The sequence below is a fragment of the Erythrolamprus reginae genome, chromosome 1 (assembly GCF_031021105.1).
Source record: "Erythrolamprus reginae isolate rEryReg1 chromosome 1, rEryReg1.hap1, whole genome shotgun sequence".
Classification (NCBI taxonomy): domain Eukaryota; kingdom Metazoa; phylum Chordata; class Lepidosauria; order Squamata; family Dipsadidae; genus Erythrolamprus; species Erythrolamprus reginae.
Genome location: NC_091950.1, coordinates 130844288 through 130867602, shown reverse-complemented (window position 1 = coordinate 130867602; position 23315 = coordinate 130844288). Strand labels below are relative to the sequence as shown.

General features: G+C 41.1%; 2 protein-coding genes across 4 annotated transcripts in view; one reads left to right on the top strand and one right to left on the bottom strand.

The window, feature by feature from the left end:
* The window catches only part of BRSK2 (BR serine/threonine kinase 2), a 585161-nt gene extending 566161 nt beyond the window's left edge, over window positions 1-19000 (top strand). Inside the window, exon 20 of the mRNA XM_070765086.1 lies at window positions 18804-19000. Coding sequence (XP_070621187.1) covers window positions 18804-18826 — 23 coding nt within the window. The 3' untranslated portion in view covers window positions 18827-19000. The remainder of the gene's footprint in view (window positions 1-18803) is intronic.
* MOB2 (MOB kinase activator 2) overlaps window positions 13929-23315 on the bottom strand; it is a 145852-nt gene continuing 136465 nt past the window's right edge. For all 3 annotated transcript variants that reach the window (XM_070765146.1, XM_070765137.1, XM_070765130.1), the window contains exons 4-5: window positions 16392-16516; window positions 13929-15259 (exon numbers count right to left, since the gene is read on the bottom strand). In XM_070765146.1, coding sequence (XP_070621247.1) covers window positions 14922-15259; window positions 16392-16516 — 463 coding nt within the window. In that variant the 3' untranslated portion in view covers window positions 13929-14921. The remainder of the gene's footprint in view (window positions 15260-16391; window positions 16517-23315) is intronic.

The window sequence follows — 23315 nt, the reverse complement described above, 5'->3', positions numbered from 1 at the left end:
TTCTGTTGCTAAGTGAGACATTTTTGTGAATTGCCCCCTCCCCCATTTTACAACCTTTCTTGCCACATTTGTTAAGTGAATGGTGGCTTCTCCATTGACTTTGTCAGAAACTAGCAAAAGCTGTTTAAAAAGTGACCCTGGGACTCTGCAACCTCCATAACTATGAGTCATTTGCCAAGCATCTGAATTTTGATCATGGGGATGCTGCAACAGTCTTGTGTGAAAAATGGCCACAAGTCACTTTTTACAGCATGTTGCAACTAAATGAAGTGTTGTAAATTGAGGTTTGTCTGTAATGTATTTTGTCACTTCATTTTAAAGCACTCCGGTTGATCAGCAAGATAACTTTTAACAGGTAAAGTACATTATGTGTTACACTCAGAATAAGAAAACATTCTTGAGCTGTCACATTGACGTGTGGTGATGATATTTTGGGTTAGTGGGATCCATAAAAATTGGACATATAATTTAAAAAGGTGGAATATATGCAGCCCTTGAGTTTTCAGGTCAAACTATGTTGTTCATGTTTCATAACACAATATAAATAGAAAATAACACTCTAGATTCAGACGCAAAGTATGAATATTTCTACCATGGCCACTTATCTATTTGTAAAAATTCCAGCCTCCGACCAGCAGCATAAGATTGTGTGACACAGCAAAGTCCTTGTTACTATTATTCCCAGTTACCTCACTGCTATGCTGTATCCAGCGATAGGCTCCTACGGGAACGGTCAGGAACGCAGTCCCGGTAGCAAAATTTGGAGCTCCACCCCAGAGCACCCAATTTGCACTGAAAGATGTTGAAACAAAATGCATAAGCCACGCCCACAGTGTGGTAGTAAAAATTTTGGTAGCCCATCACTGGCTGTATCTCCTGCATATGAACTCTTCTGAATTAGCAATAGCAGTGCCAGTACTGCAGGCTATTTCTGCTTATCTCCAGCTGCCAGTAGTTTAGCAGATCAAATCTCACCAGGGTCAAGGTTGACTCAGCCTTCTATTTTTCTGAGGTGGGTAAAATGAGGACCCAAATTGTTGGGGGCAATATATGCTAACTCTGTAAACCGCTTAGAGGGCTGTAAAGCACTGTGAAGTGGTATATAAGTGTAAAATGCTAAATACTATGCTATAAAATAATAATAAAAGACAAGATAAATAAACATTTAAAAAATAAAATAAAAAACCTTGGATGGCTGTGTAATTCCTTCCGTGTAACCTCAGCGTCTTGTGCAAACATGGACAATTCATAACAAAAGCTGGAACCTTTCGGCTTCGGCCTCCTTGCAAAAGAAACGTCCCGCGCCGCCCGCCCATCCCCGCGCATGTCTTCAGCCTCAACAAAATTGGTGGCCGTCACCCTCATCCTCCCACTGCCCCTCTCCCCCCCCCGCTGTTTCCTTCCCTAACTGAAAATGAAATCTGGGGGAAGGGGGGGAGAGGCAAGCTACGAGAGACCGACTGTTGTAGAAAGTTCCCTCGAGCCACCCAAACGGAGCAACAGAGCGCAAGCGCAGGGCAGGTGGGGGCGGGGGAAAGAGAGGCTCAAGGCAATGAAGGGGGACGGGTTCAAGACTTTCGAGAACAGCCGAGGCTGAGGTGGGAGGGGGGCGAGGTTGAGCAAAGGCCAAAGAGGAGCCAGGTTTCCTCAGACTGGCCATCCATCCCCTTCCCTCCCCCGCCTTGAGAGGGTGGGAAGAAACGCAGGCAGACCAAAAGCCAAAGGAGAAAAACAATTGCCCTTTCCTGGTTACCTCAGGAAAACATACCGGTACCGGTCTTCTTCAATCGCCGGGCCCCCCTAATGGCCGGGCCCCTGACGCCACTACTGGTAGTACTGCCCTATCGGCGGCCCTGGCTGGAACTATACATTGGGGCATCTACCTTCCATCTCCAGAAGATGCAATTTCTTGGAGTTATCGCTAATTCCATTTTACCTAGAATCCTGTCCCTCAAGCTTTCTCTGTTTCTCTCAACTTTTACAAAATCAACACTTGGCAGTTATAAACTGTTATGTTCAGATTATTTCCACTTTTGCAATTTCCTAGTTTAACTGATACAGTTCGGGTGTAGGTTTTATTGCAAGAACAAGTTATTATTCTAGCCTCCCATTGTGTTTCTGTCACACTTTCATTGGTTTAATTGAGATGTGCCTCTTTGATTCCAATAAAAAGAGATATCTATTTAAACAGGCAGCCAGTGTGTATACACTGCAAGAAGCAAATGTTAAAAAGGCTGTTTGTCTTCTCCTAAAAGAGAGGAAAGTAAACATAGTCTTGATAATTAGGCATTGGGAAAAAAATAGAACAGAAAGAAGGCAGTTTGCTTAGAATTCCTTGCTTGACACCAGAAGGGTAAAGTGACCAGATGTCCCACTTTTGGTGGGACAGTCCCGATTTTTAACAATTTGTCCCGCATCCTGCAGCGTTTTTAAAAAGTCCTGACTTTTTAAAACAATGAACGACAAGCTAGGGAATTTCTCCCACCGCCGAGAGAAAGGAAGCACTTTATTTGCTCTGGGCAGTCCAGAGCGAATAAAGCGCTTCCTTTCTCCGGGCACTGTGGAGGGAATAAACTTCTCTCACTGCCAACACAGAGGAAGTGTTTTATTCCCTCTGGATGGCTCAAGAATCCAGAATGGTGTCACATTTTAGCAATGTTAAAATCTGGTCACCCTACAGTAGAGCCAAGTGTGTTCTTCTTGCAATCTACAGGGTATGTTCCAAAAGTAATGCAATTATTTTTTAAAGTAATTTATTGAACAGATTTGCACAAACAAAATTCTTCAAAGTATTGTCCTTGGGCATCTACACATTTTTTTCCAGCAACTCTGCCATGACCAGTACACGCCGTGGAAGGCGTCTTCGGGGACCTCTCACAAGATCTTCATCATGGCTGATTGGATCTCTTCTATGGATGAAAAATGCACCTTGACACAACGCGCTACGAGTCTGTGAGTTCCTGGCCAAATACCAGGTGCCAACACTGCCCCACCCCCACCCCTATAGTCCTGACGCCGCCCCAGCAGACTTCTTTTTGTTCCCTTGGATTAAGGCAGCCCTGAAAGGAAGCCGTTTTTCGTTCATAGATGAGATCCAATCAGTCGTGACCAAGACCTTGCATTGCTTTTGGAACGCACTCTGTAATTTTGGAATGGAAAGGGCTACTGTAATGGGCTGAAGTGGAAACAGGCCCATTGAGCTGAACCTAATGTGATTTTATTTGTTTGCTTAACCACCTGAGTTATATCACATCCTGTAATCTTGCCAGTGTTATAGCGACTGCTCTTCTGGATGCTAGGATTTCTTTCTTGCCCCTTGAAGTTTGAGGATTATGCTCCTGAAAAAGAATTGTTTGGTCTATTCCATGCTGATGGTGACCATTCCAAGTGTGGGATTTGCATCAGCAGTAAAACTTGGTTAAATTAATCCCAAACCTAACTTTTTAAAGCAATAGATTGTTATTCTGAGGCTGCTCAATGCAGGTGGTTTAGATTTTCAAAAATGCGGGTATCCTTGGTTCTCAAGTGATTCAATAGACCAGCATCTTGTCAATGCTGTATTATGGATACTGCTGCAGCTAATTTGAAATGGACTGGTTTGAATTGAAACTACTCCCCTACAAGAACCTGAAGAGTGTTCTGTTGAGCTCTCTGGTAGAATCCTCCCAAAAATTCACAGGTACAAATTTCAGACACACACACGTTTGAAAATTCAAAACAATGTTCTTTATAACGAAAATTCAAATAAACTAAGCACTCTTTTTGTATAGCAAAGAGCACTCATCTCCAAACAAACTGGTAATTTGTATAAGTCCCTTATCAGTTCTTAGATACTTAGCTTGCAGCTGTGAGGCAATTCACAGTCCTTCTTCAACACACTTTGCTCTGTTTAGTTTCAAAGCAGGGAAAAATCAACACACCAAGGTCGAAGTTAGCAAGGCAGGCATGAAACACAATGATCAGATAATCCTCCACAATGGCCAAACCCACAGGCTACTCTTTATAGCAGCCTCAGTAATTACCACAGCCCCACCCAATCACAGGTGGCCTCATTTTCTTTGATAATAATCTCTCAGTTGTTGCTGTCTATGCATTGCTCTCCACATGCGTGGCTGTATCATTAACTCTTGTTCCAAATCCAAGGAGGAGCTAGATAATTGATCTCCTTCTGAGCTGTCTGCCACACTCTCCTCCTCCCTGTCACTCATGTCTTCTTGATCAGAGGAGCCTTCATCATCAGATTCCACCGGGAGCAAAACAGGCCTGCGGCATGTGGATGTCTCCCCCAGATCCACAGTCCTTGGGGCAGGAGCTGGGCCAGAGCTAACCACAACAGAAGAGCTTCCAGCAAAAAATCTGAATGGGATGCGCAAAAACTTGGTTAAGAGAATGATTAAGTGTTAGCTCTAGCTACCTAGATTAGCCACATGGTGAGACAGGCAGCAAATAAATGTAAGAAATAAATAAGTAAAAATAATTATCTGGTATGTGTTGTGGTTGGCTCTGGGCCAGCTTCTGCAACGGGAATTTGGACATTGCTTCAGGGGAATTCTCGGGTTCACAGAGATGTGTGTTATTGCCAGAAGATTCTGATAGTGAAGATTCATTGCCAAGGTCAGAAAATGGGGAAGGGAATCGGATGGAGAGATGGATGCAGCCAGCCAATCAGTTAATGCTCCCGATTAGTGACTCGTCAGACATCTTCTTAAAGTCTGTGCTTTCAAAACTGTTTTAGATAAACTATTTCCATTTTTCTTCTGTGCTGGTGTGCATGTGTTTGAATTTGCATTCCTAACTCACTGGGGGGCTATTAGCGAAGGACCCGGCATAACAGTATGATGGCTCTGTAGAGAATAAGGAAGACAATTTTGATGGCAACATGCAGGCACTGTTGCCTAGAGAAAAGAAGACCACCTGGATAATTCACTGAACTATAAAGAGAAGAGGGACAACATGAGCCTACTTTTAAGGTTCTATTCTTATAGTCAGTCTCAACACAAGGAGATTTAGCCTTCCTGTGGAGTTGATCTCCTGACTTGGTCCATCTGGTTGTGCTGACGATTTCTGAATCTGGAGGTTCAGACCTTGATGTATCTGTTCCGCTTTCTGATGTTCAGGTGGTTCTCCAACCTTTCTTTTTATGTTCAAGAAGGCTTCTTCTGTATAAATTTGCTTTTCTATCATGCCACTGTCCAATAAATTTCTGTCCAATAATTTTCTTCTGTAAGGATTGCAGGGGAATAGTTTATACTGGATGGTCTTCTGGAAGTGAAGATGATAGTTACTGTTATCTTCCTATTCAATCTGGAGCAGGTTGTGTTCTCTATAAATCGATCAAGCATTAAGCTATATTGTAACACTGCTGTGGAGATTATTCACTGGGGAGGGGAGAGCATGTAGGTTGGCCTGGGACTCCCTAACAGGGCCCTATCCTCTAACTAGGTAGGTTGATACTTCCTTTGTTCTACTGTTGGTGCTCAACTCTATCATGGAATGCATCCAATACAGTGGTACCTCTACCTAATGTTGTGGTTAGCTCTGGCCCAGCTCCTGCCCCAAGGACTGTGGGTGTGGGGGAGACATCCACATGCTGCAGGCCTGTTTTGCCCCCGGTGGAATCTGCTGATGAAGGCTCCTCTGACCAAGAAGACATGAGTGACAGGGAGGAGAGTGGGGCAGACAGCTCAGAAGGAGATCAATTATCTAGCTCCTCCTTGGATTCAGAACAAGAGTTAATGATACAGCCATGCATGCAGAGAGCAATGCATAGGCAACAACAACTGAGAGATTATTATCAAAGAAAATGAGGCCACCTGTGGTTGGGTGGGGCTGTGGTAATTAGTGGGTTTGGCCATTGTGGAGAATTATCTGATCGTTGTGTTTCGTGACTGCTTTACCAACTTTGACCTTTTGTGTGCTGATTTTCCCCCACTTTGAAACTAAACCAGGGCAAAGTGTGTTTCACTTTGTGAAAGAAGAAGGACTGTGAATTGCCTCACAGCTGCAAGCTAATTATCATAGAACTGATAAGGGACTTGTACAAATTACCAGTTTGTTTGGAGACGAGTGCTCTTTGCTATACCAAAAGAGGTCTTGGTTTAAGTGAATTTTCATTATAAAGAACATTGTTTTGAATTTTCAAACGTGTGTGTGTCTGAAATTTGTACCTGTGAATTTTTGGGAGGAGTCTACCAGAGAGCCCGACAGAACACCTAAGAACGCCTCTACTTACCAACTTTTCTAGATAAGAACCGGGTGTTCAAGATTTTTTTGCCTCTTCACAAGAACCATTTTTCATTTACAAACCCGAGCCTCTGTAACTGTAACTGGAAAAGACAGAGAGAAGCCTCCGTGGGGCCTCTCTAGAAATCTCCTGGGAGGAAACAGGGCCTCCACTCTCCCTGTGGCTTCCCCAATCACACACATTATTTGCTTTTACATTGATTCCAATGGGAAAAATTGCTTCTTCTTACAAACTTTTCTTCTTAAGAACCTGGTCATGGAACAAATTAAGTTCGTAAGTAGAGGTACCACTGTAGTTTCTGGTTTCCCTGTCAATGCACAGAGGGAGATCTGACATCCTTGTTCTTGTTGATTTAGATTGGATGCTTTTATGATCCATCTGACACCAGGCATTGGTATTTTGGGTGCTACACAGGTAAAGATAGTCCTCATTTAGTGACTACAATTGGTTCCAGCATCTTGGTCAATAAACTAAGTAGTCACAAGGTGAAAATAGCAGTAGCAATAGAATCTAGACCTATATACCATAGTGCTTTTACAGCTGTCTCTGAGCAATTTACAGAATCAGCATATTTCCCCCAACAATCTGGGACCTCCTTTTATCCACCTCGGAAGGATGGAAGGCTGAGTCAACTTAGAGCTGGTGATGAGATTTGAACTGCTAAACTACAGCTAGCAGTTAGCTGAACTAGCCTGCAGTGCTGCACTCTAACCACTGCACTGCGCCATGACAAAAGGCAAATCTCAGAGCCTCTTTTCTTCCTCCTCGTATTCTTTGCAATGCTCACTTCAGTGCTGGGATATTTACATTTCTTGGAGAGGAAGGGACTACAAGAGAGCGAACAAGCACACAATGGGGAATACCCATTGAACGGAATGTATTGGCACTAGCAGTTTGCCCAGTATCCTTGGGGCTGCACGCCACGAATCCTTAAGAGCCAAACAAAAGCCTTTAGTGTGAAATCGATTAGGGTCTTGTCATTTGTGATTTTGGGCAGCAGCTGCAAGCCCCACTGCCTTAATCAATTAATTAAGGTCACCGAGCTGAGCTTATTAACATATGGCTAGCACTTTTCAGAGATGTATTATGGGGGGAGGCAACTCAAGAACAGACAGCTTTTGAGGAAATCTCTGCACCCTGGAAAGGTAGAGCAAAAAATGAATGCGGTACAAGACAATATGTATTGAGAGAGAGATGCTATATAGATTATAAATGCAGGCATTGGCCACAAAATTATGTTTTCATCACCGTGATAATTACAGTCACTGCATGTGGCAGTCACTAAACAAGGACAGCCTGTACTTTATTTGTTGTAGAAGAGACTTACCTAAGTCACTTTTAGTCTTAACTATTAACTACTGTACCTCAAGTCTGATTGCTTCTGGAAGTTGTCATTTCCTTGTCCGGCTTAAGCTTTGCAGCTGCTGATTCAATTTGAGCCTATTCTCGGCCCTCATTGACCAATTGGTGCAGTTATCAGAAGTCATCTTAATTTTCCACACTGGTGCTGCTTTTTGTTTTATAGAGGCAGAGTATAAGATTGAAGAGAAGGGTTTTCCTCCACAGGATAGGAATATGTTTTGTCTTCTAGCTCAGTGTTTTTCAACCAGTGTGCCGCGGCACACTAGTGTGCCGCGAGACATGGTCAGGTGTGCCACAAAGCTCAGAGAGAGAGAAAGAAAGAGAGAAAGCAAGCAAGAGAGAGAGAGAGAAAGAAAGCAAGAGAGAGAGAGAGAGAGAGAGAGAGAGAAAGAGAACAAGAGAGAAAGAAAGCAAGAGAGAGAGAGAAAGAGAACAAGAAAAAGAAAGAAAGAGAGAAAGAAAGAAAGAAAGAGAAAGACAGAGAAAGAAAGCAAGGGAGAGAGAGAGAAAGAGAGGGAGTGAAGGAGAGAGAGAGAAAGACATAGAGGGAGGTATGGATGGAGAGAGAAAGAGCAAAAAAGGAAGGAAGAGAAAGAAAGGGATGGAGAGATAGAGAAAGAAAGATGAAGGGAGAGAAAGAGGGAGGAAGGGAGAAATAGAGTGAAAGGGAGGAAGAGAGAGAGAGAGAATTTTTTTGTCCAAACTTTTTTTAGCCGCCCCCCCCCCCCCTCGCTCAATGTGCCCCAGGGTTTTGTAAATGTAAAAAATGTGCCGCGGCTCAAGAAAGGTTGAAAATCACTGTTCTAGCTAGAAGAATTAAGCCTTTGGTGTTTTTTAATAGAACAGAATAAGAGTTGGAAGGGAGCTTGGAGGTCTTCTTGTCCAAACCCCTGCTCAAGCAGGAAAACCCTACATCATTTGAGACAAATGGTTGCCCAATCCCTTCTTGAAAACCTCCATTGATAAAGCATCCACAATTTTCGGAGGCAAATTGTTTCACTGATTAATTGTTCTCAACATCAGTAAATTTCTCCTTAGGTCTAGGTTGCTTCTCTTCTTGACTAGTTTCCACCCATTGCTTCTTGGCCTGCCTTCAGTGCTTTGGAGAATAGGTTGACTCCCTCTTCTTTGTGGCATCTCCTGATATATTGGAAGACTGCTATCATGTTATTCCTAGTCCTTCTTTTTATTAGGCTATACATACCCAGTTCCTGCAACCATTCTTTGTACAATTTAGAAGCAAGCGGACTTGAATCCAAGAGTTGTATCTTTGCTGATGGAGAAAAAGGAAATTACAATGTCAAAGATAAAGTCATTTGTTTATGCTGATGCATTGGATGTGTTGTGCTATACCTGAATTTTGAATTTGATGATTAATTGGCTGCCTAATATGTAAGGAATTTATGTTTGAAGGGCACAATGGCATCTTTACCTTTTACATTATATAATATCAAGTTACTTTTATCACTTTTAAGCAGTGCAGTTTTCTGTACATGGATCAATATAGTCATTAATTTTTGTTTAATAAATTTTCCAGGCATGAACATGAATTTTAACGTAGAAGACTTTGTACATAGTGAAAAGCTATTTGTGTGCAAGCTGTGTCAATTTAGAATGGCAGGAATAATGTGTTTAATAGAAATTGAAGTTGTTACAAGAAAAAATTAATCAACTAGTTACTTTTTAAGATTACTGTAAAAATTATATATTGTTACAAAAAATGCATTGTTTCCTTCCATCAAACATAGGAATAGCCATAATTTTACACTGGATCAGTGTGGCAATCCAATTTATAAACAAAAATAGTTCCTAGTATCAGTAGCTGTATCTGTGGAAGCCAAAATTCCTATGAGGTGATCGCTGCAGTTGGAATTAAATGGTCTTGGATAATATTCAGCCAGCATCAATTACATATTAAGAAACAGCAGTTAAAACTTCCTGTTGCCTGGTCTCTGTCATACCCATATTGTTGATGTATTATTAAATCAACGTACACTATTCATTTATATTTCATGTTTCTTCTTACAAGTAAAATTTGTGCATAAGTAAACACATTTTACACCGCAGAGAAACAAAGATACTGCTATTAGATGAGGGAAGTTCAGCAGTTTAATATACATTAAACAAGACTAGGAAACTCAAGTTATGCATGCAAATATTTATTTATTTATTTGATTGATTGATTGATTGATTTGTATGCCGCCCCTCTCCGAAGACTCGGGGCGGCTAACAACAGTATAAAAAGACAATGTAAACAAATCTAATATTAAAAATAATCTAAAAAAAAAACAATTATAAGTTGTGGGTGCTCCATCACTGGAGAATTTAAAGGAAAGACTGGACAACCCATTTGTCTGGCATGTATAGGGTCTTCTGCTTGAGCAGGGGTTGGACTAAAAGACATCCAAGGTCCCTTCCAATTGTTATTACTCTACATTCTGTATGACTTCTTTCCCCACTCTAACTAATTCTTTGTCTTCAACTCACAAGGGTCATTTTGGAACTAAAGATACATTTCTTGAATTAAGATGGGATTCTCACAATATGTGCAAATCTTTTTTTGACCTAGCAATTTCTGCATTTCATACAAAATAAATGAAACAGATTAAGAGGCTATCCAGGAAGCTCAAAATGATCACACTTTTGATTCCTCTCAAAAGAAGAGAAGTGGAAGCATTAAAATGTTTGCCAGTAATTTTACTTCCCAAGGTAAAGAAATCCTTAAGTATTGCAAGCACTATCCAAAACAGAGCTAAATGTTAGCCTGAATTATACATATAAACTGAGCATACAATTTATTTTAATTGTAGGACAATTTTACTGTGAAATGGAAGATGAGGAAAGTTGGGACACTGTTAAAAACCAACATTTGAACTATTGAGACATCAGTGATAAAAACGGTGTAATGTGATAAAGCTTTTTTTTTTTTTGCTTATGGAAGAGTCCAGATTTAATTCTGAAATTTCCAGATAGACTTGAGAAAGATTTCTGCCAAGAAATGGCAGTATATACAATATAGGTAGCAAAAAAAAAATCTATATATTCTTGCATAAGGGTTCCTTCCTTTCCATTATATTACTACTACTGTTTTATTCTGAATCATAAACCATGAGGCTTTGGAATCTTCTTTATTGCAGGGCAATCCTGGTAGAAATGCCACATATGATACATGTGTGTTTAAAATAAGAAATGTTCTCAGCTGTATGAAGTATAGTTGCTTCTTCTGCAAAGTCTCTGAGCATAGAGGAGTTGCTACTGACAAAACGTGATCATCTTTGCTCACTTGAGGCTATAGAACAGGGGTCCCCAAACTTTTTACACAGGGGGCCAGTTCACTGTCTTTCAGACTGTTGGAGGGCCGGACTATTAAAAAAAAACTATGAACAAATCCCTATGCACACTGCACATACCTTATTTAAAGTAAAAAACAAAATGGGAACAAATATAATATTTAAAATAAAGAAGAAGTATTAAGTAATTAATAATTAAGTAATAAAGTAATTTATACTTCTTTATTAACAAGTAAATTTAAACTTAAATCAACAAACTCCATTTCTCCTTCCTTCCCTCCCTCCCTCCTTCCTCTCCACTTCTCTCTTCCTTTTTTCTCATTTGTTTCATTTTCCTCTCCCTCGTTCTTTCCCTCCATCATTTTCTCATTTTTTTTCTCTCTCTCTCCATCTCTCCCTCTTCCTTTCTCTCTCCATCTCTCCCTCTTTCTTTCTTTTTTTTCTCTGTTCCTCTCTCTTTCTCTCTCCTCTCTTTCTCTCACTCACTCTCTTTCTAACTTTCTCTCTCCCCCCCTCTATTTCTCCCTTTCTATCTCTCCTCTTCATTTCTCTCTCCCTCTCTATTTCTCTCTCTTATTATATCGATCGGTAAAATCTCGTGTGCTGCCGTGGGCCGGTTAAAAGACCTCAGCGGGCCGCATCCGGCCCACGGGCCTTAGTTTGGGGACCACTGCTATAGAAGCTGCCTTCTGAACATAGAATCAGTAAAGTTTATGGTGATTCAGATCAGTAGTTGGTTGTAAATCCTGTTGCTTCCGGTCTGCTCATGTGGGCGTTTGTGCGCACACATCCTTCTGCACATGCACAGAAGCATCCCGAGCAGGTGGTAGGAGCCTCCTGCTGCCACCGCTACCAGTGCCTAACCGGGAGCAACCCACCACTGATTTAGATGAAGTAATGACTTCCCAGGCTGAGGGAAACTGCTCTACAATCATAGTCCAAAAACTCAGAAAATGAAGACTCATTCTCAGGAAGAATTCCTTGGGAGCGAGTAGATATCCACTTGCACTAATGGTTCCTTGTGAGAAGGAGACTCCTACTAATTATTGGAGATACAGAGGAGGTATTTTCTTTGGGTGCAATGACAATACGGAACATGTATTTGTCTCCAATAGGCACCAATTGTCCCACAGCTGCGATCCTATGAAGAAATAAGGGTCCTTCTCTGTCATACCACCTGTTCTCTGAGATCAGGTGCCTCACATTTATTTATTTATTTATTTATTTATTTTTCTGCTGCCCTTCTCCTTAGACTCAGGGTGGCTTCCAACATGTTAGCAATAGCACTTTTTAACAGAGCCAGCATATTGCCCCCACAATCCGGGTCCTCATTTTACCCACCTTGGAAGGATGGAAGGCTGAGTCAACGTTGAGCCGGTGAAGAGATTTGAGCCGCTGACCTACAGATCTACAGTCAGCTTCAGTGGCCTGCAGTACAGCACTCTACCTGCTGCGCCACCCCGGCTCTGTGTGACTGCTACCCTCACAGAATTTTAGAATTGGTTCCTACCTGGAACCAATATAATATTTGAAGGGGCATGGTGGCCTAGAGGTTAATATGGCTTGCTGACTGTAAGAATAGCAGTTCAAGACCCAAGTACTGCACAATGGAGTGAGCGCCTGCCCAGCTAGCAGTTCAAAAATAATGCAAATGTGAGTACCTAGAGATACCACTTTGATGAGAAGGTAAGAGTGTTCCCAGCACCTTAGCATATAGTTATGCTGGCCACCTAGCCGTGAAGTGTCTTCAGATAACATTGGCTCACTTGGTTGGGAAATGGAGATGAGCACCAGCCCCTAAAGTCAGACACGACTGGATAGGCAGGGGAAAGCTCCAGATTTGACTTTTTATAAAGAGAACACATCTAAAAGGCAAAATAGTCTTCAGTAAGATATTTTAAAGAGCCTTCTCCCTGTCACATAGTAACACCGTATTTTTGAAATAAAGAAATCATAACACGGGAGAATGTAAATTAGTTCTTGAGTGCAACCTAATCTGAACAGAATCTGGATTCTCACAGCAGTTGGAGCACATTACCCCTGAAAATTGAACTTGAACTTCACAGGAAATCTTTCCCTTGATGTGATCAGAAAACGGAAGGCTGAGAGGATTTAAAAAAAAAAAAAAGAATGAAAAGGGAAAAGAAGAAATGCCAAATATTTATCAGAGGGATGTGTAACTTGAATGGAGAATATCAGGTTTAATATCCTCCTGCTACCTTTGAAAAGTGTTCGGAAACTTCAGATCGTGCAGAATGCAGCTACGAGAGCAATCATGGGCTTTCCCAAATATGCCCATGTTACACCAACACTCCGCAGTCTGCATTGGTTGCCGATCAGTTTCCGGTCACAATTCAAAGTGTTGTTATGACCTATAAAGCCCTTCATGGCACCGGACCAGATTATCTCTGTGACCGCCTTCTGCTGCACGAATCCCAGCAACCAGTTAGGTCCCACAGAGTGGGCCTTCTCTGGGTCCCGTCAACTAAACAATGTCGTTTGGCGGGACCCAGGGGAAGAGCCTTCTCTGTGGCGGCCCCGGCCCTTTGGAACCAACTCCCCCCAGAGATTAGAATTGCCCCCACCCTCCTCGCCTTTCGTAAACTTCTTAAAAACCACCTCTGCCGTCAGGCATGGGGAAACTGAGATATTCTTTCCCCGTAGGCCTTTACAATTTACGCATGGTATGTCTGTATGTATGCTTGGTTTTTATAATAAGGGGTTTTTTTAAGTTATTTTAGTATTGGATTGGATTGTTACATGCTGTTTTTATCATTGTTGTTAGCCGCCCCGAGTCTACGGAGAGGGGCGGCATACAAATCAAATCAAATCAAATCAAATAAAATAAATAAATGAATGAATAAATAAATAAATAAATACCTGAAGAAAATAAAATGCAAATGGAAAAAAACCAAATTAAACCCATAACCAACTTTCCGTGGTACGTCCAATGAACCTTTAACTTTACATTTCTACCATGCAAAGAAATACAAATAATGCCTGCTAATGCTGGAAAGAAAACACAACTTGTATTTGATAGAATTTTTTTATTATTATTATTATTATTGGACAGATGAACTAAAATAAGCCAACAACATAATTATATGCCAATAGCCATCTCTCTCTTAGCATAGTGGTGGCAGACTCTGTGCCCCCTTCCCATCCTGTCTCAGGCCCCCTTTGGCGAAGAAAAAGCAGTCATGGCTTTTACCACAGGGTGGGATTCCTCCCCTGGCTAGTATATCTTCTGGCATTTCTCTCTAAAAATACCAGAACTTTTGTGGATCCACACGCTGAGGCCAGGGAGATCAGGGAACCACCTTCGTTAAGTGCACTGGAAGCCTTATTGCTACTTTAGTTGGGCCAAAACAATTTTCCTCCCGGTTAAAACCCAATGAAGGGTTGATGCAAAAGGTCTGAGGGAAGGGAAGGAAAAAGGGTCAACTGAACTAAAAACAAAAGACAAGTCTCAATGTGCCCCCCCATGTAAGCCACTTTACATGTTAAGTCACGATTTACAACTTTTTTTAAAAAACAAAACATGGTAGTACCACCATCTTAAGAGAGGAAACGAGAGAGATAAAAGGGAGCTTGCATTCAAAGAATTCCTGAAAGGAAGTGGGCAGAATGAAGGAAGGGGGTGGGGTGGGGGGGAAGGAACACAAAAGCAGTAGCCCAACTCAAAGAAATGTTGTTCGTCTCTTAAAAACAGCACTCATAATCCACTGGATAAGGAAGAAACAGGAGAGAAAGGGAGGGAAGGAAAAAATAATAATCCCCACAGAACTGATGCAACGTCTTGCCAAGGATGATGCATTTAACCAGAACTCCATACAGTCCCTTGTGTCTACACGTCCTGTGGTGGCAGCATAGTTGCTTAAGCTGTCTTGGTTGTGTATGTCTGTATATAGATATATATACATACACACACAAGCACATATACATACGCATACATCCGAGAGTAGAGAGTAATTTCCTTTTTAAAAAAAAAGTGTTAGCATTGGTTCTGCTCTGGTTGGGAAGACTCATCTCTCTTTCACGTGGTTCTGTGCTACTGCACTACTGCTGCTGCTGGTATTGCCGCCGCTGCTACCGCTACTGCCATTGCCACTTCCGTTACTGCTCCCACTGCTACTGCAGAGGATCTCTGTGAGGTCATCCATGATGGTTGTTTCTTTAGGGTCCACCAGATTAAACTCCCGGATGAAAAGGATGAAGTGTACGTAGAGTGTGTTCAAATGTCCATGCAATTCCAGCGCCAGCGTTTCCTTGAAGTGTGACGAATAGATGTGGGCTAGCACATGGAACAGATACTTGCAGATCTTCTTCACTAGGGACTCAAATGAGTTGGGAAATTCTTTGCCTGTGGTGAAAGTGAAAAAGAGGGAGAGTGAAAGGAAGAGGAGCCATCGTCTTCAGTTGAACTTCTGAAAATATTTGTTTACTTGAAAAATTCTCCTGAGGCAATTTGCCAGCAATTAAAAACAGTAAAATAATAATTCATGAAATATTGTTTAAAACAAACAGCACATTTCTTAGACTCCTTCCTACAGGGCAACTGGTATTCTTCTAGGGAAAAGAAGTTCAGCTAATTGGGCTTCTGCAAAGATTGTCCTGTCAGTCTTGCTTCCTATTCCTTCAAGGTATCTTTTACAGTGTAGATCAGGGGTCCCCAAACTTGGCAACTTTAAGACTTGTGGACTTCAACTTCCAGAATTCTCCAGCCAGCTGTGCTGGCTGGAGAATTCTGGGAGTTCAAGTCCATAAGTCTTAAAGTTGCTAAGTTTGGGGACCCCTGGTGTAGATGGTAGCAATGGCTCTAAAGCCAGGAGGAGAAGAGACCAGCTGAAGCCGTTTCAGTTTCAGTGGCTTCAGTAGTGATGGCCCACAACCTTAGCCATGAACAACAACTGTTCAGACTACTGCACTATTTTTTTCTTCTTAAGAGCCGGGGCAATGCAGTGGTTAGAGTGCAGCACTGCAGGCTATTTCAGCTAACTGCTAGCTGTCGTTCAGCAGTTCAGATCTCTCACCACCAGCTCAAGGTTGACTCAGCCTTCCATCCTTCCGAGGTGGGTAAAATGAGGACCCAGATTTTTGGGGGCAACAGGTTGATTCTGTAAACCGCTTAGAGAGGGTACTATGAAGCGGTGTAAAAGTCTAAATGCTATTGCTATTCAACTCTATTAGATACGTATCAGGTTGACAAGCATGATGAGTCTTTTTTTGTGCTCAAAAAGTGTGACTTGCTCATTTTGGAGATGGTGATTATTTCAACCCCAACTATAATACATTAAAGATTTTAGATGGTAAACATTTTTGGATAAGTCTGTTGCTGAATTATAGACAGTAATATAAAACCAGTAGTAGCAACATGCACAAATGAAATAAGATTCGATTTAAGTTTGTTTAATTTAAATTGGATCGAACAGCAATGAATGAAAGCCATAAAAATCTGGCTGAATTAGGGTTTTTTCCCCTGAGAATAAACATACCATATTTAGTAGGAAAGACATCCTCATCCGTCACTAACTTCTGCACTGAACTCATGACAAAGTCAACATATTGAGGGGCTGTACATTTGATCTTCTTTCCTCGTTCATCATACCAGTAGTATTGTCTGTGAAGAGAATGATCAGTATGGTAATATCTGTTCTGGATATGTAAGTTACCAGATAAGCTATATCCAACACATGAAGCTCCCATGATTATCTTTTGTGGTTCTCTTCACTTCCTCAGTTATCATGGAAAGAAGTCAGCAAAGAACTGGGGGATTTAAATAATAATAATTGAAATACTGTACAATGTGTGTTTAAATTCTCACTTTACACACTGCTAAGCATACCACGCAAAGCCCAAATGCAGCTCTCAACCTGAAATAATAGCTCACTTCAAGACCACCCAAAAACAAACAATACTGCCTTAGCTGAGCAGCTAAAAATTCAAATTAAAGTTTTCAAATACTGTTATTTGAGTTTAAGCTCTCCATTGTAATTTTAGAATGAGGTTTGTAAAACTAGAAATTGGTGAGAGTCTGGTGTTGTGAGTGATAGTGCTGTAGTGCTTGGGGTCAGGAATAAGTTTCAGCAACTGCCATTTGTTTATAAAGCAACTCTATGAACCCTTGTTCTACATAAATTGTTTCAACTCCTAGCCTAAAAACGCCACTACAGAACACTGCACATCAGAACAACTAGACACAAGAACATTTTTTTCCTGAACGCCATCACTCTGCTAAACAAATAATTACCTTCCCACTATCAAACTATTCACTAAGGATGCATTACTATTACTATTAGTCTTCTCATCATTCCTATCATCCGTCTCCTCCCACTTATGAATTTAACTTGTTGCTTATATCCTTACGATTTATATTAACATTGTTTCCTGATTGCTTATTTGTACCCTATGGCAATCATTAAGTGTTGTACCTTATGATTCTTGACAAATGTATTTTGTCTTTTTATGTATACTGAGAGCATGTACATCAAAGACAAATTCCTTGTGTATCCAATCCCACTTGACCAATAAAGAATACTATTCTAATTCTATTCTATTTTAAAAAACAGATCCTACAGATGGAAGAATCACTATAAGCTTTATCCTATGTTTCAATTGCAGAAACACACTGAGAAGCCCTAGCCACACTTTTAAGAGGCTGTTTTAGGTGAGGTGACACAAGCCTTCAGCAATGTGGTTTTCATAAACCAGTTCATCACAAAACAACTATTTTAAAGATTTACTATATACATATGGAAACACTTCAGTCTCAGGTTTTAAGGAAACAGTACTTGAAAATGGAACAGCCTTGTTTTGTTTTCAAATTTAACAAATAGGAATACTTGCTTTCTTTAGTTCCAGATTCATTTTCAATTGAAATTGGAGGGGGAAAAACATTTACAAACAGTAACTAGAAAACTTGATTTAAAGAATTAATATCCCCACTTCATTTTTGACACAACTTTCATCATATGTGTTACAGATTTAAATAGATGTATACATTGTCAAGTAGAAAGACAGTTACTTGTTCATAAAAAAAAATAGACATTTTGTTCAGATGATGAAAAGTAGTATGCTAATGAATTCATCCTATGAAATGGATGACTGTTGTTTCAGGCATCAATTTACAAGGTTTCAATTTTTAAAAATCAACTATATTTAAAGATATATTTAAACTGAGCATATATTCTGTTGAATTAATCTTTTCTGGGCACATCCTTCTGTACTCAAATGCAGGTTTGCATCATTAATAGAACATAAAAACAAGATATTGAGTAAACAACTCAATGCAGAATTGTAAGATCTTGGATTCTGGTATTCAACAACAGGCTGATACATGCAAATGCAGCAGGTATTATATAGTAGCATGAGCTGCCAGGAGATGGCAGCATAATAACAGATAACTTTTAACATAATAAACCCCATACAGCAGGTAGCACACTTATTCAACTAATCTTTATTTATTTATTTTATTTATTTATTACTTAGATTTGTATGCCGCCCCTCTCCGAAGACTCTTAAGTACAAAACCACATTTTATGTGCATTTTTAAGTATAAATTGTAGTTTGTGGTGGTGATAAATGTTGATCTATTATGAAGAGGGGAATTCGAACATTTCGGAGAAGTATCACAAAGCTCCTTCAGGGGAGGTATTTTCATCACAACTGTATGAATAAAGATTCTGTTTCTTTCCATGACATTTTTTAAAAGGAATACATAGGACATCTAAAGATGCATTTCATTCATGGCGCTTCAGACTCAATTAGTGAATTTTTAATGGAGCCAGCACATGTCTATGTCTAGTACCAGCATTTATAATTACCTTAATATTCAATGAAGTCTTTATACTGTTGAGGGAAAATGCATGACACATACTTAATTGTCATAGGTGTGTTATTATTTGCAGAGCCAGAGCAGGGCGGTGGCTAAGAAGTTGGACTTGACGTCCCTGTTTCATACCAGACCTGGGAACACAACTGAGCGTCTTTGCGTTCAGTTCCACCTGTCCCAGAGGTGGTTCTTGTGAAGAAAAAAACCCATAGAAGATGGAGTAGTGTGAACAATGACCTGAGCGCCTGCACAAAATTAAACTGTATAAATTGTACAAATGGGATTTTAAATTTAACATTCTTCACATTCAAGAAATAAACTATACAACTCCATTCATTGTGAAGTCTATCATCCATTTTGGTGTTCAATTAACTTCAACCAGCCTAACTTTGACCCCATTGGTTACATTGTCTTGCCTCTCCCAGCCAGGAAGACCATTGGCAATCCTGGCTAGAAAAGTCATCATTCTAATTAGAGGACAACCAGCTGAAAATGTTACATTGCTATATTTTTACCATTGTTTAGTGAGAACCTTATTGTATGAAGCAAAAACAATTACCAGTCTGTACTATCACTAATGGAATTTTGTCAGTTTCAAATATTCTGTCCATGGAACCCAACCTATCTTCAAAATGTTATCTAAACAACAACAACAACGACTCTCATTCTTAGATAGAGAAGAAGAATTTGACTCTTGATTAGTTTTATTTTATCAAAGAGAATGGGGATGGAATTCCTCCAAATTCAAACCACTCTGATCATTACTGTAGTCACTGAAGAATCTCTAAAACAAGACTGGATTTCCAAAAGAACAAGATTTTTTTCAGATTTAGTTCCTTTTGCCTAATGGTTGGAGGTCAGCAGTTAGATAATATCCTTGCCCAAGGCCTTTCTTGTGTCTCATATTTTTACCAGGAGATTAAAGGGGAATATTCCAAAAACACATATCTAGTATGATGTCATAATCCCAAATAGATTGAGAATAATTTGACCTTTATTCATCTATGCAGACTAAAAAGGACAGAATGTGGGGGAAAATTATCACATGCCTTTGTTTATCAGCCTGGGTAAATAAGTCTAGAAGTCACTCCAAAACAAAGATTAAGAAACAACAACAGTCTATGTTCCCTGAACTTGCATGTTAAAAATAAAATCTAAATCTAAAATTTCAGTAGACAAGAAAAGTTTCTAGTGCAAAAGTGGGCAATCTCTGAAGTGGCCAGGATCCAGACATTTCCTAATCTTCTGAAAGGCTTTTTTAAAAAGTTTTAGAATATATGTGAGAGGCCTCTGTACTTTGGTTGGTCTGCTTTTCTAGGTGTTCTGATACTCCCTCTGAACCAGCACAATTAATTGTACATATATCCATCTTTGATAGAGAAACAAAAACTTTTCTGTGTAGGAAAAAATAAAACTGACAAACTTTATATCTTTATAAAAACTTAGGCTTAAGCCTACCTTCATTTTGTAAAGAACTCTTTTGTGTACAAACAAAACTGTCTTGTGTGAGGATATGTTAACAAATATTGACTCAGAGCAACAAAAAAAAGCTACTTTGCACGCAACCATTTTCAGAAATAGGGTTATGTTTTCATAGTACTCAAAAGAGGATTTAAGTTGTGTCTTATGTACTTTTAAACAGTCATGAGCTGAAGAAAATAAATTCCACATGAACGTTTTTTAAAAGGGCAAAGGGCAAAGAGAAAACAGTAGCAACAGGAAAATCTCGCTTCACACAATCGGTAGGGGAAATGCCCATTTTAGCAAAGAAACAAAAGAAGAAGTTAAACATTAAACTTTGACATCTGTCTCTAGGCAAGCTCAAAGCTGCTGCTCAAATTGGCGAGTCTTAGTCTTTATACACAATTTTTAAAAACCTGGTGAGATCTGACCACAGAAACTGGAATAAAATGGAGCTGTAGCCTTAAAAGACAGGCAAATCCTTAAGAAATAATCACCTATAGTGAAGCTTCCTAGTATGGTGTAGTGACAGCTAAACAAATGCACAGAAACACACACTCCTGCCACATATGAATTTTTAAATTATTCTACCATAGAACAAATATGCAAAGGTCAGCCAGTAGTAGACCCAATAGACGCATAGCTATTGTTCTAACAGTACTTAATTTATGCTACAAAGTTATCTCTGCTTGCAGAGAAGAACCGTTGTACATACCTGAACGGTCTTCTCGATGCACTGGAAGGAGAGTCCAACATGGGTAATTCACCAATCTTATTGGTAGAGACTGAGTTAATTTAAATATTTAAATATGAGGTAGTCACCGCCCCTTAGCAGCCCCCAATACCTCAGTTTTAAAAACGAAGCCAGTTTAAGGATAACCTGTTTATTGAACAATAACCATAAAACCTCATAACTATTCAACATGTAACCCAAGACTCCGGCGACCTGGCGAAACAACCATGCCGGGTGGGTTTGGACTCTCCTTCCAGTGCATCGAGAAGACCGTTCAGGTATGTACAACGGTTCTTCTCCACTGCATCTGGAAGGAGAGTCCAACATGGGATATACCAAAGATTACTGCCCATGGGAGGGAAAAGGCTGAGCTACGGTCGCAGGAGTTGAACACACTTGCTGCAAAACCCGTCTCCCAAAGGAAGCTTCTGCCGAAGCTACAGAGTCCAGTTTGTAATGGCGTATGAAGGTATTAGGAAACGCCCACGTAGCCGCCTTGCAAATGTCCTCTATGGATGCCTGAGTCCTCCAAGCAGCCGAAGTGGCCGCGCTTCGAGTGGAATGTGCTGTCACCCCGGTCGGTGGTAATTCAGACCGAGCTTTGTAAGCTTCCCCAATACAATCCCTTAGCCAGCGACTGATGGATCTGGAAGAAACTGGAAGACCCATCGATCGCTGACCAAAGGACACAAACAACCTTTCAGATTTTCTGAAATGTCCAGTCCGTCTGATGTAGATCTTCAAAGCCCTCTGAACATCTACCTTGTGCCACCTCAACTCTAGAGGGTGCTGTCCATGTGTGCAAAAGTCTGGCAACACTAATTCTTGTGACCTATGGAACCCAGAGTTAACCTTGGGAATAAATGATGGGTCTAATCTTAATACAACCCTATCCGGGTGGAATATACACAAATCCGCACGCGTAGACAGGGCCGACAGCTCCGACACTCGGCGTGCCGAGGTAATTGCCACTAAAAAGACTGTCTTTAAGGAGAGCAATTTTATAGGAATGGTCCTCATCGGCTCGAAAGGCGGTGCTGTAAGCGCCTTGAGTACCAGGGAAAGGTCCCATGTCGGAAATCTGTGTACCGGAGGCGCATGGGTGTTAACTGCGCCTTTAATGAAATCCCTAATCCAAGGATGTTGTGTCAGAGAACGAGCGTGAGGCAAACGGATGATGGTTGCTAAAGCAGCTAAATGTCTTTTCAAAGTATTTGGGGCTAACCCTTTTTCAACCCCGGACTGTAGGAATTGCAAGATAGAAACTACTGAAGCCTCCCCCGGATCAAGGTTGTGGCTTGAACAAAACCCACAAAAAGTCGCCCGTGTGGCCTGGTACAACCTCGTCGTTGAAGGGCGGCGAGCTGCCTGTATGGTAACTATAACGTCGTCTGGTAAAAATTGATTTTTCAGACTCGCCCTTTCAAGCGCCAGGCGATCAGTTTGAACCACTGAGGGTTCGGATGGCAAACTGACCCCTGAATCAACACTACCTCGGGGTCCGGAATCCTCCACGGGGGAGACACCGACAGGGCCACCAGGTCTGCAAACCAAGGACGTCTCGGCCAGTAAGGAGCTACCATTATGACCTCTGCCCCCTCCCGAATTGTTTTGTCTAGAACCTTTTGAACCAGACACGCCGCATGTGATGACGAGCCCATGGAACAATCCCTATTGATGAAACCATAGTCCCTAACACCTTGGACAACGTTGCCAACGGTATCTGCCGTTGCCGTCGAAGACTGGATACCAATTTCCTGATATTGAGTACCCTGTCTGGTGTCAGGGAGACAGTGTCTTTCGTGGTGTCTATGATGGAACCCAGATGTTGGATCGTCGTAGAAGGATGAAGATGACTCTTCTCCTCGTTGACCGTGTACCCATGCCTTTCCAGAGTCTGCCGTGTGAGCGCCAGATCGTGTTGCACCTGGGTCATAGATTTGGACAGAACGATGATGTCGTCCAAGTATGCCATGACCCGTATGGACTGGGCCCTGAGATGTGCTGTCAGGATGTCCATCAGTTTCGTAAAGGTTCTGGGGGCCGAGGACAGGCCGAACGGCATAGCACGGTACTGGTAATGGACACCGTCGAGACAGAACCTGAGGAATCGACGATGAGCTGGCCACACCGGAACATGCAGGTAAGCCTCTTTGAGATCGATAGAGGTAAGGAAATCGTTGTGTCGCACAGAAACCAGGATCGATTGCAGGGAGTGCATGCGGAATCTGCGATACCGAATGAAGGTGTTCAGGAATTTCAGGTTCAGAATCATCCTGAACCCCCCCGATGACTTTGGTACGAGGAACACAATGGAGTAGAACCCCGTGCCCTTCGCATGCTCGGGCACCTTCTCTATAGCTTGTATGTTGAGAAGATGAGCTATCTCCCGTT